General features: G+C 32.6%; 1 protein-coding gene across 1 annotated transcript in view; it reads right to left on the bottom strand.

The window, feature by feature from the left end:
- Positions 1-2,874: 2,874 nt before the first annotated feature.
- Nlg3 (Neuroligin 3) overlaps positions 2,875-19,343 on the bottom strand; it is a 181,484-nt gene continuing 165,015 nt past the window's right edge. The window contains exons 4-11 of the mRNA XM_072907326.1: positions 17,495-17,610; positions 10,342-10,574; positions 9,126-9,338; positions 8,532-8,670; positions 5,055-5,206; positions 4,846-4,964; positions 4,470-4,603; positions 2,875-4,375 (exon numbers count right to left, since the gene is read on the bottom strand). Of these exons, the coding sequence (XP_072763427.1) occupies positions 3,794-4,375; positions 4,470-4,603; positions 4,846-4,964; positions 5,055-5,206; positions 8,532-8,670; positions 9,126-9,338; positions 10,342-10,574; positions 17,495-17,610 (1,688 nt within the window). The 3' untranslated portion in view covers positions 2,875-3,793. The remainder of the gene's footprint in view (positions 4,376-4,469; positions 4,604-4,845; positions 4,965-5,054; positions 5,207-8,531; positions 8,671-9,125; positions 9,339-10,341; positions 10,575-17,494; positions 17,611-19,343) is intronic.

Genomic DNA, 19,343 nt, shown 5'->3' with positions numbered 1-19,343 from the left:
GAGGGGCGGTTTTGTTATTGTTTCTTGTTTGCTGTAGCGTAAGACAAGGTCCTAGCAACGGATTATCGTTTCGGCTTTCGCGCTGCGTAGTTGTAGTAGACAGGTATTTGTATTATTACAAGTAGTAAAGAACAGGATAGAGTAAGTTTTGTGTGGACATAAACATTTTCGTTTGTAAACGAATCACGATCAGAGGAACGAGAATGACTGATAGACCGAAACGACCAATGTTTTGTTCCTTATATATCACATGACATATAATACTTGTTAATAAAATAATCGATCTTCGATTATTGGAGTTAAATAATGAATATTAATTCGAAATTTATAATAACAAAAAATAAGAAACTTACAGTTGCTTAAAAAGTATGTCAATCTTGTGTGTATGTGGGTAATATTATATATATATATTAAATTAAAAGATAAACATTTCTCTCATTACTATAATTCTAGTTTTAATATATATATAATTAATTATATATAATGTATATAATTTTTAAGTTTATTAATTTATTTAGAATCTGTATTTATATCTTTATATTACGTAATTTCCATTTATTTTTTATTTATACATGTATACAGTTTTTGTATATATGTCAAATTACACACAGTGTATATCACGTCGATTTTAATTAATAATTCCAAAAGTGATCTTGTGAGGAAAAGCAAGAGAGAAAAAAATGGAAGCACTCGCTTTACTTTAACTGCCACTGTAAAAGCAAACTGAAAGTGTCTCTGATCGTAAGGTTCGTTTGTCAAAGGAACCAACCCTATCTTTTTGTACCTTGTGTCTTAGATAAAGCCTCGTGTTAGTCCGAATCGAGGTTCGTGAATAAAGTTTTGCAAACTTGTCATATCATGTGTGTCGCGACTATTTAAAAAGTAGAGCTTCAACGAATGAACGAATAAAGTTTTACGTTCACCAAATAATTATGCGCACATTTACTTTGTGAAAAATCTCTAAAATTCCTAAAAATACCTCTATACCTATTCTAAATAAAAAATATGTTTTACTTTACTTTATAAGATATATTTTACATATTTTTATGTATACTACGTATTAATAGTATATTTTAATTTATATTTAAATATCTACTTTTTTGAAGATTTTGATTTATTTAAATCACTATTTTTTTAATATATTTATAATAATAATAAATTAATTAATAACAATTAAAGTATATATATATATATATATTTTTTTTTTTTAATTTGTATTTAAATATCTATTTTTTTTTTAAATAATTAAATAGTATTATTTGTATTTCTTGTGAGTTGGTTAAAACGCGTTTGGTTTTCGGGAAAGGTTGATTAATTAAGACGATCGATAGTTTATTATATAGTTTATTGTAATGTCAATTATATACAAATTTAAAATTACGTCCAGTGTGCTTCCGACTACGCTGACATACCGTTTCTCTTTCGTCGACAAGTGCAATATTATTACAATTGGAGCTATTCCGAAGCTCCTCGGTCCTCTTTACTTCGTTAACAGCGCGTCAGCGACAGACTTAAGCTTAATTAATCTTTATTTACAGTCGAAATCGCGCTCGAAAGTCCCTTCAGCAGTCTGTCGCCGTTTGTAGATTTGTGTGAGAAAACCTTTCGTTAATCCTTGAAAAATTGAACAACTCCAAATTTAATTCTTCTTTCTTTTTTTGTGGAATTTGGCGAATTTAAAAATAATACGAAATTGACGATTAATAAAATTAAATGATAATACATTTAAAGAGAAATGACGTCCAATAAAATTTGTACGACTGTGATGATAATTCTTATAAAGTATCTATAGATAATTTTTATGCGAATGCCTGCCTCGCACAGAAATGTTTACATCTAAAATATGATAAGAAAGATTGATTAAATTTGCAATTGTTCTATTTTTATAAAATATGTTTTTTTTTTATCGCAGTAGCCTCGAGAATTCTGGCTAATCGTGGTTTTTTTATTGAACGATTTGCAATTTTCCCGTGAATCGCGATCGTTTGGCAGTATACTGTTAAGTACCTTCGATCATTTGACACTTTTTATTCTTACTATAAAAAAGATTGTTCGATTGATTTACGATCGCCCGCTTAACCCTTTTATTCTCAGATAATTATTAATTATTATGATTATTCTTTAAATTCTGCAAAGTTTTTTATCATGATAAAATGTCATAATTTATTTTGGAAAGAAAAAAAGATAACAGAATATTGTCTTTAATTAAAGACGAAATTATTATTATAAATCAAAGTTTTTGCTGTAAAGACAAACTTATTTGTTGTGAAAATGTGAAATTACATGATTATTGAGAAGGAAAGGGTTAATTCAGATTATAATTGAGCGTTTGAACGATCGACGTCATAGAAATAAATCATTGTGGCAGCGACTCGAATCATTGTCATAATCATTATCACTCGGAAGAACGAGGACAGTATCGGCACGATTCAAATCGACAAATTTTCAGTCTATATTATGTAGAAAGAGAGAGAAAGTAAAATAAAATTATGTTGTGCAAAAGTATTTTTTTGCTAACTTAAAATAATTATTTATCAACATTAATTAATTAAAATTTTAACAAATATTTAAAAGAAAAAGCGAGATGGTATTAATCTTCATTAATATGCAATTTGAATTCTTAAATATGAAACAAAAAAAAAAGAAATAAAATAAAATAGATTAATAAAATAAGATAAAATCAAATAAAAATAAATAAGTAATTAAAATAATAAATAAAAAAAAAAAAAAATAATAAAATTATATAAAATATATATAAATATAATTTATAATATATTATATAACAAATATAATATATAATATTTAATATATGACATATATATAGTCTATATAAATATAATATACATATATAAATATATATAAAAAATGTATAGGCAAAACTCGAAGAAGGTAATTAAACGTAATATAAAGCTTACGCGTTATATTAGTGAAAATTAAAATTAAGTTGATTGGATATATGAATAATTTTTGGAATCATTGTTGAAAAGTTTACTCGAAAATTCTCTTCTCTTGAAGGTAAAGAGAGTTCTATTTATATAACGCGGATATTCCGTCAAAGACTATGTGATTTTCGGCAGTTGGTCGCACAAATTCGAAAGGTAGAAAACGATAACAGTACAGCGTCGCCACTGACACAGGGGCAAAGTTTCCGGACTCGAGCTTTTTGGATCCTCCAGTCTTTTCTGGCTCTTTATACAAAAGCCTTTTAGCGCGGATTCCACTTGCAGACAGACAAAATTTCAGCTACGCCGCTGACAACACACTAACACGTACTTCTCGCGTAACAATCAAGATTCTTCATTCATTCATTTCTTTCTCCTTTCATCACTTCCTATCTATCGACAAAGTCACGATCGCTTTGAGAAAAACTTTAAAGAGTTGTCCTGCTCGCGCCGCCGAGTGTCTCGGAGGAACACTATTATCGGAGCGATTCCTTATTTTGGCTTCAGGTTTCCTTTTGGGATCTTAATCTTCTTGTCATATTTTTCTTCAGGATTTTTCGTTCACAGATAGACCGATGACGAACAATACCGGACAAGTTCGAAGTGATTTCCTCCAACCTTCGACGATTTCAGAAGCCCAATCTAAACGTTTTGGTATCCAGTTCTCAGCTTCCTGGTCATCTGAAAAAACGATCGTGTTTCATCTTCAGAGCCCTGATGCCGTTCATTGTCACAGACTGACAACAACAACTTCATTTTGAAATGGTAATTTCTTTGACGATCGGCGATTTCGGGATTCTAATCTACTCTCGCGGCCAATATTAATTCATCGGCCGCGCCGTCTCCTAGAGTCAGACTCTCAGCTCCTCCATGACCTGGGGATGATTGTGTCCCTTCTTCAGGGTCCCGGTACCACTCATGGCCAGGCTCTCCTGCTGAAGCTGATTTGGACTGATGATGAGGTTTTGGCCGGGTTTGCCGGGTTTCGTGTTCTTGGGTGGCGGGGGCGGCATAGGCACGTGACAGGTATTGTTCTGGAGGTCGGCGAACTCCGGCGGCGGTATGTGCTGGATGTGATGGCGCTCGGCAGTCTTGGTCTCCAGCTCGCCGCAGATGTTGTTGGGCATCTGGCCGTTCTCCTGGCGCTTCTTCGAGCAGCCCTGATGCTGGTGGTTGCTCTTGTCGCGCTGGTAGTACACCCCGGCGAAGATAAGCACGTTCAGGATCAGCAGGCTACAACCGATCGCGATTGTCACGCTCAGGGCGGTGGAATAGGCCGCGAAACCGTCTTCGGGTTGAGCCGTAGTATCCTCAAAAGCTATGTCGCTAGGCATGGCCGTCGATACATTGGACGATGATTTCTCTATGGAAGTCACCTCCAAGGTGGTCGTTCTAGCGGTTGTTGGCAGTCTCTGGATGAATCTGGGTGGCACCTGAAAGACAAAATTCTTCTTGAATTTCAACTCAGATTGACCGATTTGTTCTGACAATTAATTGGTAATCGTTCTTGTAATTTGATCGTATTACCTGTTCGGCATCAAGCAAATGATGTGACCTAGGAACGTCGTCTGAGCCAGGTTTGTGAAGATCGGGTACTAGATTCAGCCAAAAAGAGAGACGATGAGCCCTGTAGTGATTCTTCAACTTTGATTTGTTGAGCTCTACAAGACAGACAGAATATAACTTTCTAATAAAAAGAAATGTTCATATAAATATATTGCAATAAATATCTTAATGAAGATAAGTGCGCTGAAAATTTCTCGTTATATTGTATTATATTTCCAAAAAAAATTTGACGCATCAAAATAAATATATAACGCGCCCTCCCTCCTCCCCCCCCCAAAAAAAAAAGCATTTCACTGACGTAAGAAGGATGAGGGTAAAACGTTTAGTCAAAGCCAACCTATGCTAAGATATTTCTTGTGGACGGCCTCGTAGGCGATCCAATCGATATTCTTGACTTTGGTCCTCTCTGGTCTGGAGCCGAGGGGTCCAGGATCGGGAGTACCTTCGTTCGGATTCCTGGCGGTAGGAAACAATCATTATAATAATAGCGGCAAAGTTTTCATCGTATTTTCGCGGACGCGTCTCTTTTATACTTTTACGACTTACCCGGTGCGTGCAAAGTTCGTCAGATAAAGTATCATGCTCTCGGAGAGGGCTATCTCGGCTCTGGTGTAATTCTTTGGCCAATGGGACAGGCCACCTACTAGGGGCGCCCCGAAAAAATATGGTAGCTCTTCTCCGTGAATGCATCCCGGCCTCTATATGACAGAGACAATTAATCAGAATTATTGTATAAAAAATATGAAACAGGTAAATTAAATTAAATATAAATACATTTGGGGATAAGGATAAAAATAAAGAAAAGTAGGGATTTAATTTTGTTCTTATATATACATTGCAGTTTTTATTTTTATCTCCATATATTTTTTCTTCTACAATAGGGGGTTTGCATTAAAAAAAAAATACATCTTTTATATATGTAATTTAAATATATATTATTATAAATTTATGTATAAGAAAATTTTAAATTCTAGGTTTGAGGAGACGCTATTTCACGCTGTTTAGCGCTATTAGCGTCTCTCCGAATGCAAATATTGCACTGTGACGTCACATCGGGACTCGGTCGTTTCCGGATCGTATTCGACAATTTCAAATAATGTAATTTTTATTATTAATTTTCTCGCTTAATTTGCATTAAAAAATTACGAAAAAAATAATTACATTTAAAACTATATATAAATTATAAAATGCAATTGTGTTTCAAAATCATGCGACCTCCCTATTGCATAACAACGTTTTAGTGTACGATTCCTTCAAAGGCGTAAAGGTCTCTTTTATTCGAGATAACTTCTATTTCGCGTTTAAAGGCTCAATCGACTGGTTCAACCGAGAGACGTTGAGTGGACCGGACTAACCGCGGAATTCAAAAGAATTTTTCCAGAGGATCCTCTTTCGCGCTCGATCATACGAAAGCACTCGTGGAATCTACCACGCGGGAGGTCTCGCTGTTGAGATTGTACAAATGCCTGGGCCGATTTTTCCTCAAAGCTGCCGTTTGCCCGTCATTTTAACGAGCCCGACGATAGTGCGTCCTCGAAAAATTCGAATCACGCGAGCTCGCTTTCGAATTCTCGTGTCTAGAGGCTTTTAATTTCACTGCGAAACCGGTTAAAATGTCACTGGAAAAAATAAAAAATTGTCTAAGAACTCGGACACAATTTTCAGACCCGCGTGTCCGAAAGTAATTTTGGACAAAATCTTAATCATTTTTTTTTTTTTTTTTTTTTTTTGAAAGTCCGAAAATTCCGTCTGAAGACTCGGAGAGTGTGTCTGTAAAAAGAAAAAAAAAAAATGTCAGACATTTTGTTTGCAGTTAGTCTTTACAGTGACGCAACGCATAAATGATTACCTAATAATATTGAATTAACGGTCCACGTTAGCAGTAATTTGGTGGCGCACGTTTATTGAGTAACGGCAATAATCAAGTTGTAATTAAATCATCATTCGTTAATCGGGAAATAATTACGCTTCGACAAATTAACATTATTATCAATATATTACAATGGCTCGCGTTTTATGATTATTAATTAAATGGAACGCGCGCGGACAGATTGAAACGCATTATCTCAGGAGTATCTCGTTGACAGGTTTGTTGGAGGAAACGCTGTCAACGCTCCGTCCTTGTTCAATTTTCAGTAACAAAGATAGAACCAGATGTTTTTAGCGCTAATAGCGTTCCCCGAATGCACCCTAAGAAACACGTCCGCGTTGCATTGCTACCGGCACTACGATATCGTGTTTCGTGCGCGACCGAAATGGCTTTTTCCGCATGCAATCCTTAGCAGGTGCAATAAGTTCGTAGCGGCGTTTACGCGCGATCCTTATTCTTCGTTGGCTCTCCTGCGAGACGTGAAAAGGACGAGGGGTGCGCGCGCGGGGAATGGAAATGGGGCGCGCGCGTTGAACGTTTAATGCACTTTCATTTCGCCGGTTGACGGCAACCGGTGATCGCTAGGTCGAGGTGCCAGACGATATTCCTATGCAAAATGCATCGTGTAAGGCAAAAGGTGCCGGCAGAAATGACGGCGCGAGAGAAAGAGGAAAAGAGAAAGAAAGAGAGAGAGGGGGGGGGAGGATGGAAGCTGCAGGTGCTTGCGAGGCGAACGTGGAATTTCAAATCCTCCACTCGACGGATCCCGCTTCCGCTTTCGGGCTTTTCCCTTTAAAAATTGTACCGTGGTTTTTTCCGAGTTTATACGAGGCGGTATACGATATGAGCGTGATAATTTATTCAGAAATTTTTTTTTCCCACCTTTCGAAAGAAAGATGGAGGAAAATTTTTTATTACTTTTCGTATTTCCAGAAAAAGAAAGGGGCAGGAGGGGACAGGAGGGAAGGAGAGAGAAACTCCTACATCTTTGACGTTCCCCCCTCTCTCGTACATTCGCGTCGCGTATTATCTGTGTGTATGATATGCTTGGATAACTGCAACTATGCCGCGGAGCATCGCTAATATATGCATCGGGAACACATGTTGAGATAATATCTCGAAATTTCGTGCAACGGTAATAACTAGTCTCATCGTCGCGGTGCAATTTTCGAATTTCCCTTCACACATCCGTTTCTTGTTACACAACCTCCAGTGGAGGAACGCGGAGGAAGCGGGGGTGGGGGATATTGCTAATATATGTGGCATTAATAATCGCAGCACCAAAATTCATTCGAAGTTCGAAACTAGGAGCAGGCAAAAGGAGGAAAGGGAATGACGGAGGGAGGAACGGGGGTAGTACGTCCCTCGCGTAAGTTTCTAAAATCAGATAGGAGTAAGAGTCACCGCCATGCTGCTGCGTTTCCGGTGAATCCTAACTTCCGCTTCGCGTGCGCGTATGTGGTTTAATGTAGTTGATGTATAAATAAGTAGAATAAAAAAATAAACGAGATTAAAGGTAAACTAGTCTTATTTATTTTTTGTTAATGGAATTTTTGATGAATATATATCCAGCGATACTTTTATATATTTAAATTCAATTACGGCAAAATCAATATTTAGTGTACTAGAGTGCTAGTCTCATAATTTAAAAGAAAAAAAAAAGAGTTTTAAATTAAATGCATTATTTCAGATACACATAATATTTGTAAAATATATACAAAATATTTATAATAATTATTGGAATATTTTATAAATATTTTTGTAATCCTCTGTAAGACAATAAAGATGAAAAAGATTTATCATAAATATCCCAGCAAATTTTTTAGAAATATTTACAAAATATTGTTACAAGTATTTATTCTTCCATAAATATAAACATAAAATATTTACATAATATTTAAAAAAAAATAAATAATAAAAATATTTATAAATATTTAATATAAATATCGTGTGTATCTCTGTTTAATTGTAAGATAACAATAATATATAAATTTTTACTAATATAAATGTATATACAATATCAGAGATATATCTGAATATATGTTTGCACAGATGTCTTTTATTCTCAGCGTTCTGTAGCGTCTGGAGATTCTTTCGCAATTTCCTTTTATTCTAGCTTATTCGATAAAATATTTTCTCGGCTGATCACAAACCTGAGGATAGTCTCCAAATTTCGTTTGATAGTCGAAGACGTATAGATAGGAATTCCTATGAGATTGGCTGTGAAGATCCGCGGTTCTCGTCGCCGGGGCGACAATATTCGCATCCCCCAGAGCTTCGAGGGTCTCGTCTCTGAAAAAAAAAAAGAAATGAATAATCCGCTTTCATAATTCTTCGTAATATATTTCAATCTTCCCAAACGCGTTTATTGAAAATAAATTTAAAACAGATGGTAAAAAATTGCGGTTGAAATATATTTGGGAAATTTACAATTACATTTGTATGTATCTAATAATAGATGTTTTCTGTAATAATATTGTTCTGCCATATTATTAATACAAAATATATTGCAATAATAATTTAAAAAAATTTTAATAACTATTAAATAATATAATAAAACACAAATGGATAAATTAGCGGACTTAAATAATTGGTAAATAATCATACGTAGCGATGATTTAATTTACTGCTAATACAAAACTAAATTAAAATTAAATATTTAATGATAATTAATTAGAATAAATAAATAACGATAATTGAAAGAGTTTCTCTAAATTTCATTGTGAACGAAATATGTCCGCAATTACCTAATATTAACAGGATGTTGGACAGGTCGCTCCCAATCCGTGTACTCGTTTATGATGGTCGCCAGGATTTCCGGCTGATGATACGTGTACGTGTTCCGCACGAATTCGCGCAGGATCCTCGTCCTTCTGTCAGCCTCGATCCCGTATTGAGCGTCGTCGGCGGTTAAGGAAAAATATGCTTCCGAGCGAACGACTCCCACCATCAGGTCGTATCTGCAAATTCGCAAGTTCACTTTTTCACACACATATTTTTTGAAGAGTAAAAAAAGATGTTGCACAAAATATTAACGGGAATTCGCAATCTGTAAAACATTTTAGGGCACATAAGTTCTCGTCTCGAAGTATATGAAAACTTCCCCCAAGATACGAAAAGTTTCTTCTTTGCCTGAGGACTCTCAGATCCCGCGGTCCTTAAAGAATCACATTCTTGTCTATGCAGGGCTCTGATGTGTTACTTGTATCATAAGATATTTGCTCTCCAGGATATAATGGAAAATTTGAAAAAAATTAACAACATACATACACATGTATCCTAGACGGCATAAAATATTTATAATAATTATTTAAATATTTATCAATTAACTGAACAGAAAGATTTATCATAAATATCGCAATAAATATTTGAGAAATATTTACAAAATATTACTACAAATATTAATTTTTTTATTTATCATGAATATTATATAAAATATTTAATTTATATTTTAATAACATGTTGAATACAATTTTCGAGATGTTTTCTTTTAATATAAAATATTTATATAATATTTCACAAAAATATTTAAATTAAATTATATTATTAAGTTAAACTAAAGTCAAATAAGTAGAAATATTTATAATACTTGTCATAAATGTGTTACGTATTGTTTTGAGCTATTTGCCATTATTTAATTCGTAGTAAACTACTCGGGTACTTAGAATCTTTCATTGGCACTTTAAGATATGAAACTTTTTTCAGTCCTTCCAGTTTCTGTTTACACGCGAGTATTTCATATTTTTCAAACAAAGAATAAGAAAGTTCTCTCCCCAGATATTGTAGGATGCGATTTTATTTTTCTTCCCTCTCGATGTTCTCCCACACTCCTCCCCCGTTGCAAACAAGCAACGGTATTGTTTCCTCGCGCTATTTATTTTCCCTTGTCTTGAAGCTCGATCTCGCGAGTTATAACGATTGAGGGAAAAAAAAAAAGAGAAGAAGCGTTCGCTCGAATGATACCTCGACAGCTTCGCCACGACGTCCTTCCTCAGAAGGATATTGTTTAGCGTATTGATCGTGTCGACTTGCAGGGTGTAGTCCTGATCCTCGGGATCGCCGGGATCGATTACGACACCGTCTATGCTTGGGCCGAAGGCCGGCGCGAATTCCAGTCCCTTAACGGGCACCGAGACCAGCTCGCTCAAGGACACCTCCCTCAGGCATCTCAGCAAGTTCTGAGGATCTCCCATCGCCTGCGACAGAATAAAGTCGTGCGTTCTATAAATGTGGAGAGAGAAAAAGTATCGACGTTTCTCGATATCTTTAATATCGCAAATATCGCGACTAACAAGATCGTTTCTTTTTATTATCCGTATTATTTTTAATTCTCAATTCTTTTCGCGAAATAAATAAATGGATATAGAATAATCTGATCCTCGCGATCAAATTATGACAAAGTAATAAAATATCGGTAAAAGATGAAAGAGGGAATAATAATCTTTTAACTAGAATTAATAATAGTAATTCTAATACTTTTGATTGAAATAAAGTTCTGTTGAGATATCAAAGAATTTTTGATAACAATAAAAATATTAATAAAATATTATAAAAATAATAATAGAATATTGTACAAATAATAATAAAATATTCCTAAGATATAATAAGAAAATATTATAAATATTATAATAATAAAATGTTATAAGAATATTAATAAAATATTTTAATTATATTCAAGATTATAGTAAAGAATTAAGAAAGAAATGAAAACAATTAAAATAAATGTTTAAAAAAATCATATTCCTCCAGTTAATTTCAAGCCAATTTTATTCGAAGGACATTTTAATTCTAAGAATCATACTTGCTGCATAAACATACACAACGTCAAAATTTGTAGAATAGATTTTGGGATTAGTATTGTCTATCGATATTATTTATCGAAGAAAGGTCGACCGTAAACTTGTTAAATTAAGATCGCGAGTTGCGACACACTTGTTGTATCCAGACAGCACAATATTAAGTATATTAAGAGAAAAAAATGATTTGACATATTATTAAAATATAGATTAAATATTTTAATATTTATAATAATAATATAAATTTATTATATTAGTATAATAATTATTATATATTTGTGGTAAGCGACAACAAATAATATTTGTAGTAATATTATTTTTGTAAATTTTCCTCAAATATTTACTGGGATATTTAAAATAAATCTTTGTAATCTGTAAAATTTTAAATTACAAAAATATTGTATATATTTAAAAATAATTTAATAAATCTTTTTAGAATACTCCAATAATTATTATAAATATTTTGTATATATATATATATTTTTTCTAAATTGTGTGCTATCTGGATACATATATATATATATATGTATAGCGACATTGGCAATTTTATCAGGATGAGACGCAATCAGGGGAGCGTTCAACCCCCATTCGTAGAGTCCTCGTTGTACGCGGCCAATTTACGCACGCGGTCAGAGTTTCGCTCGTTTCGTCGAGCGACCGACTCGACATTCGATTGCGGCCAACCCTCCTTTCCACCCCACCCAGCACCGGCGTTGGGGACTGAAAGACGATTACCGGCGCTAAAGCAATTCATTTGCGTACCGCCGAATTAAAGCGAATCGCCGGCGAAGCGAGATTTCCTTGGTCCAGCAACGCGGCCATTCCGGACGCGGCTGAATTCCGCTGAGCGACGCATGAAAATCTTGTTTACCTTGCCAGAGAGGTAGCTTTGTTAAGACGGTTATACCCCCGGCGAAGAAAATATCGTCGGAAAATGTCGACACGCTATGCGTTAAATTCTGGCAAATCTTGCCAGTTAGATTTGGGTTGGTAATTTGTCATTTGTGATTTACCTCGTTCGTTAAATACGTTTTATCTCTCGGGTATCTATCAAGTAGAATTAAAGGAATACATAACAGAAGAATATTAATAAAATATTATATAATAATATATACAAATATATATAAGATATTATAATAAGAGCATATTTAATAAGATATTATAAAAAATATAAAAGTAAAAATGAAATAATGATAATAGTAGTATATTTTAAATAATTAATAATATGATAACAGAAGAAGAAAAATCGGATATAATATTTTCTTTATAAAAATTAACTCTTTATATATTGTTCAAAAGAAAAGAAATTTCTTTTCCATTGAAGCCTTTAAATAAATTAGGAAAATAAATACGATTACAAAGGACTGTTTCTAAAGAAGAGAAAAAAAATACAAAAAATTTTGCGTGATAAAATCAAATGAATTTCATGAGATTTCTTTTTCAGATGATATCGAGGCGGAAAAAAAAAACTCCGTTACCCGAAAAATACGGTATACCGTGTCTAAAGGATTCCGATTTGCGGGTACGCGATTGAAGGGGTAACGATTAAACGAGGGATTAAGCACCGAATTGTTTCTCGATGTGTTTCTAAAAGTTTTTCCGCGGCCCCCGCGGCCCGGAAAAAAAGTGGCGGCCGCACGCGAAATGGAAATCGAGGCCGGGGATTATATTATGCTTCGCTCGGATCGGCAAACTTGTAGCGGGAATCAATTTTATTTCACCCCTCCCACCCCACACACACGCTCTCCCCGTGGGAGAGATCCGCGATGGAGGGGGAGGGGGGGGGGGAAAGTTCGAATTGGAAAAACACCGATGAAACCGGGTTATCTTTTATTACGTTATTTTTGACGGACTTATATACAGAGGAAAATATATATCTGTGCGAGCTCTCTTTCAACGACGATCGGAAATATCGTCGCTGGAATTTACAGCGTGCTGCATATCAATTTCAATAAAGAAGACATCATGGCGGCTCCGCGGTTATAAAGTGGGCCAAGTACGTAATTCACCTTCAATAAAATAACCGTCAACCGAGGACAACATATTTTTCACGGGCGCGTTCGTAGTGTCAGGATTGTACCCTGAGAAGAAGGGAAGACAGAGAGAGGGAGGGAGAGAAAGAGAGATAGATAGAGAGATATGAAATCATCCGTACGATGATAGAGTGTGTACAGAAAACACTTTTCTTATTGAATTGTTATTGAATGAGACACACGTATGAATACTTCATACATTCTTTTTATTAACTAGGATTGCGCGAAACTCATGACACAATATTATTCGTAAAAATATTGTATTGAAAATTTTCGAAAATCGATTAAATCTTGTCGTGGTCCTTAATAAATTTTTATATAAAAAATCTTGTACTCTATATCTTGTCTTAATTTTATTAATAATTTTTATCTAATATTGAACAATTTAAATTATTGTTTTTCTAACGTAATCTTTACAATATAATTTGAGATAATTATTAATACTTATGTCATTTTCTTTTACTTCTAAATAATTGTGTAAAATTTTATATTTTTAATTTATTATTGTATTAATTGTTTTGAAATTGTTAATATAAATATTTCTATTTATTAAATAAAATTCCTTAAGTTTGTATATAATATAATATTTTTTTCTCATATTTCAAATTTACAATGATACTTTTTTTTTTCCTTTTTTCTGTTACAAATCAATAATCTTGACAAGACCAATAATTCTGGTTTTTGATAACTAATTAAAAATCTTGACTTGGTTTTGTCTCGAATTTCGAAATAAGACAATATATCAGGACTACTTTTTGTATCTCGTACAACCCCTTATTATTAACGTCGCGTTTTACAAAATTGAAAACGCGAGAGCGATCAGAAAAAGTTTCAACCTCGATAAAATAATCATCTCGCTCTGCCTTGTTATAGTATACAGAAATTTGCATTCGATGCCAATTTGCAATTTGCGAAATTTAACTCCCCTTTTATTGAAAATGGGCGCGTGCGCGCGCTCGCCTATCGGGGCCAATGTACGTGTGTCTCGGGTGTATATTAGCTTAATTGAAACGGCCCGTTAATATAATTGGTATTACGTAATTAACGCTGTAAAAACACACGGATGTGCGTGGGTTATTCGCGCATTTGATATTTTAATTTATGTCCGTCCCCTTTTACGCGGCGGTCGTTTCACCGGTCGACGATCGGCATTATCGTGAATTATGCGAGCAAGCGCTCGAAAATGAGCGAATAAGAATTAACGCAAAGAGGGAAAGAGAAAGAGAGAGAGAGAGAGAGAGAATGAGTGAAATATAACGGGTACGTGTCCTGTCGATCTCGGTCCCACATACACATTCTGTAAGCTGAATTAAAGCGTATCCAAATTTAACGCCGGATTTATCGACGCCTTTGCTGTAAAGTTGAAACCTCGAATGTTTAAAAAATTATTTATTTAAAAGAATTATATATTATTTAAAAATTATTATTCCTTTTATTATTTATATATATGTATATTTAAAATACAAGGTGCTTCGTAAAGTTTAGGCTAACTACTATACGTAGTGTTCTTTTCAGCAAGACAAACAAAAAAATTTCTATAAACATGTTCCTAAAACGCTTCGCTAAGAAGTTAAATGTCAAATTAAGATTAAAAGAATAAATTTTCATATTAACGTATTACATGATATTTATTTAAATAAATAGATTTAAGTAATAATCTAACATAATAGTAGATTTTATTGCTTTGATGGCAAATTAGGGCCATGGTAAAATAGATTTTAATTTTCACAATAATTTAAATATAAATTTTGAAATAAAAAATATATTAATATTCATAATATTTAAATTAGCAAAAAAGAAAAGTCAGTGCCAACAGTACATGGTGTTCCCAAGCAGTCACCCATCCAAGTACCTAACTACGCTCCACGTTGCTTAACTTCAGTGATTGGAAGAGAACTTTTCTTTTTTTTTATTTATTATCTATTATTTATTTATTATTATTTTTTTTTATTATCACAGTAACATTGTACAATTATACATCTAGTCTCAGCTAAATATATAATAGTAACTAGCGAATAGGAAAAAATTTTAAATTTAGTACCTGCTTACTTAAAAGCTTAACCTAATATTAGCACTTAAATTCTATTACAGACTTGTAAATATTTCGTTATGCATTGAAATATATAAGAATGAGTGCAGTTAACGTTGTTTATCTATTCTGAGTTAATTACAGGAAAAACATAATTTGCCAACAGCAAGAATAAGAAAAAACCTGCATGTCTCTATGTCTATGTAAACGAGAACTGGTGCTTCACAACGTGATATGACTGTTAATGATAATAACGTTCCTCGTTGATATAGATATATAAAAGCATCCACGAAAAAATAACTATTACGTATGTTTTTTGCATAAAACGTACTATGCTTAACTTGTCATTCAAACCTGCAAAACTAGGAAAATATGTTACATATATGTCGATAGACTCTTTGCTCTTCCTAATAATAGTATTATATTATTTTAATTGAAAAGTTTTATGAAACATTCTATATATTTATTTATAATTCAAGAATTTTAAGACAACTATTAATAAAATAAATTTTAATTTTTACAGTAATTTATGTATGTATTTGAAACAAAAAATATATCAATATTTATAATATTGATATAATCAATATTTATTACCTTCAGTGATTGGACGAGAATTGATGCTTTACAACATGGTAGACCGTTAGCGATAGTAATATTTTTAGTCGATGTAGATATATGATGTAGATATATGAAAGCATTCACAAAAAAATTAGCTATTGGGCTCGTTTTTTGTTTTTTTTTAACTCGTCATTCAAATGTGCAAAGCTAGAAAAATATGTTGCATATATATTAATAGATTTCTTCTTGCTCTTTCTAATAATACTACTATTATTTTAATTAAAAAAAATTGTATTTTATATGTAAATCAAAAATCAATTTAAAACTTTATTGCAATTTTTCAGGAAAAATATTTTTAAAATAAAAGTTATTTAATTAAAATACAACTCGCAAAGAATCATCTGCAAATTTTACGTTAGAGAAATGCATATTTTCTACATAAATATATAATAAAAAATTATTGAAAATGTTGAGCGCACGATTATAACGACAGCTTATTTGAAATGTTTTCTCATTGTGCTCAAAGTTATAAACGTACACCAAATATGGATATTAATATAATTTTACAAAAAAAACTATACTTATTACAATTTTAAATTATTTAATTATGTTTAAAAGTTTATTTTGATTTTTCAATATAATTTGTTACTTGAATTATTCATTTCCAATATTTTTTTATTTTCAATTATTTATGTTTTAATTCTTCAATTTTTAAAAGTATATTGTCTACTTGAATAGATTTTTTAAATTCTTATTTGTAAAATACTTTTGAATTTTCAGAAGCAGAAAATATTTTAATTGTCTTGTTTTTCCTAATGTAATACTTTTACAGAAATATTGTAATAAAGTCTTAACTAAATTTTTAACTTATAAAATGAAATTATTTTTTCAAATTAATACTACTATTAGAAAGATCAATATTGATATATTTTTTGTTTCACATACATATTTAAATTATTTTGAAAATTAAAATTTATTTTATTTATAGATGTCACAAAATTCTTAAATTATATACAGGGGTTTTGTAAAGATTATGTTAGCCGTATTCTTTTTATCTAGAAAAAAAGTTCTTATAAAAATATTTCTGAAATGCTTCATTAAAAAGTACTTTTATAGTATTTTCAGTACACCATGGCCCTAAATTGCAATGAAAGCAGTGTCTATGTTAGATTAAATCTATTTAATTTTTTCTTTTTAATTTATTTATCTAAATATCAAATATAAACTGTGTAAATTATAATATAAATTTAAATCATGATTATGTAAATAAATATAAATTACAAAGTTAAATGTAATTAAATATTAAATATAAATCTAAATTACAATATCATATAAATATACATTATATATATTTATATTATAATTTATTCTTTAATTTCTTCTCATCTAAAATATTTGTTAAATTTGATTTAATATTTTTCTTTTAAATTTTATTCGTTATCTCTCTCTCTCTCTCTCTCTGTCTTTTTTCTTAGTCAAAGTTAATTATAATCAAAAATTAATTTTGACAACATAACTTGAAGCGATAATTTAAGTTTCAAATTCTACATAATGTCAAATAGAAAGACGTATATATATTTTATATTTATACTTTCAGGCGAAAGACGAGAAAGAAAATATTAGAAGGGTTAATGAAATTACAACCTGACGGGCGGGATAATTTCTGGCGCGATGAGGTGGACATGTTTGCTGGTACTCACCGACGAACAATTTAGGTGTTTGGCGACCTGCATGGCGTAATTGGCGGCGCCTCTCACTAACGCCCAGGGTGAAAGTGCACTGCCTGACATCAGGACGCCTCGATGGAACAGCAGACCTGCAATCGAGAACCGCCGATGTTAATAACAGACACAGACAGTACGCTTTGTAAGGTTCGTTACAAGCCTCAAAAATGCCCTCAGACCTTTACGTCGCAAATTTAAGGGTATAGTTTATCGGTCTCTTTGATGATAATGACAGATGCAAGTCTGCCTGCGAGGCATTGAGATATCCTTAATGCATCCTAAAAAAAGGGCATGAGCTTTTTTTATTTTGCATCAGCGCTTTAATAGAAATATATAGATGTAATTATGTATATTAACAAAAGAATATTCTTTCTTTCCTAGAACCTCTCGAGATCTCGAGCGCAGTTTTCCGCGCAATCTTTGCATCCTTTGCATATTTGGTTTTCTGGGAAAATGTTCTATACCTTCGTAAAAATTCTATATCCTGGAATCACCGCAGAATCGCGAAAGAGAGAGAGAGAGAGAGAGAGAGAGAGAGATTGCGCGCCTCTTCGGCTTTATCTCGGGATTCGCAAATCATATCTCGTAATGCAAAAGTGTTTGTTCGCGCGAGGGTAGGGGGAGATTATATATCGCGACGCGCAGAATTGAATTTCGAGATGATTTCGAGGTCGATCCCCCTTTCCCGAACGGAACTACGATATTACCTGAGTAAACGAAATACAATCCGAATTTCAATGCATAGTAACGCGAATACCCTCTCATCTCGATCGCTCGATAGATTTATTTCCAATCAACGATTTCCATTACGATGTTATCGGCCATTTCCGCTCTAAAGATGAGAACCAAGAAGCAGGCACCGAATGTCGCCATATGAGAAAGATTGTGTAAAAAAAAAAAAAAAAAAATAGATGATAAACCCCTTGCAAAATGTAAATGAAGAAATGTCCGTAAGAAAATGTAAGCTGTATGATTTAATTTTTTGACGTCAGCATTAATTGTGCGTGTACGCGTGAGAGAAGATTTGATTAATGTACTGTATTACTACTAAGTAATTAAAAATGAAAGAGAAAATTAATAATTAAGTAAATGCAATCTTACTCATTTCTCGTAGAAAGAGAAGCTGCTAAAACATCTTTCCATTTCCATTTAATTAAGAGTGTGTACTTTCTACAGAAAGCAACGAACAATGAAAGAATCTGGTAGGTTTCTCCTCCCGGTAATAATAATAAAATATGTATTATACCAGAGGGCAGAGACCCCAAAGAGTTGGCCTTGGACTGGAGCTTATTAGTGATTAATTTTCTCATCACCCGTTGGAAAATTGGACATTACGTAAGAGATGAATAGACAAGAGACTGCACGGCTCTTGCCGTGACTCGCGAAGAAAATTAAGGCGGCAGAGCCAGAACACGATGTATTGCAGGCTTCGTCGTGTTAGTTAGTCTATTATTTAATACAGAAGACCGGGATAAGTTGCTGTAATCCCAATCCTGCGAGTCGTTAATCTTGATACCTCGAAGATACAAAGTTCCTTCTGCGAAAGATGTTACTGTACGTAAACTATTTCTCGATATAAACCAAACAGCGTAAAGAAGACTTCTCAGGTATTTATTATAAATAATTACTTATTAATAATTTATAGATAATTATTATTTATTATTTTTATTATTAATTAATTAATATATATAATTAATTAAAAATGTCCGTTATTTTCATTTATTATAATTATTAATATGCTATACTTAAATATAACATATTTGTATTACATTCAAATATAATTAAATTATTATACCTATATATTATATTTAAATATATTTTAAAT

Source organism: Anoplolepis gracilipes, chromosome 15 (genome assembly GCF_047496725.1).
Source record: "Anoplolepis gracilipes chromosome 15, ASM4749672v1, whole genome shotgun sequence".
In the NCBI taxonomy this organism is placed as follows: domain Eukaryota; kingdom Metazoa; phylum Arthropoda; class Insecta; order Hymenoptera; family Formicidae; genus Anoplolepis; species Anoplolepis gracilipes.
This window is presented reverse-complemented; position numbering and strand designations above follow the sequence as displayed.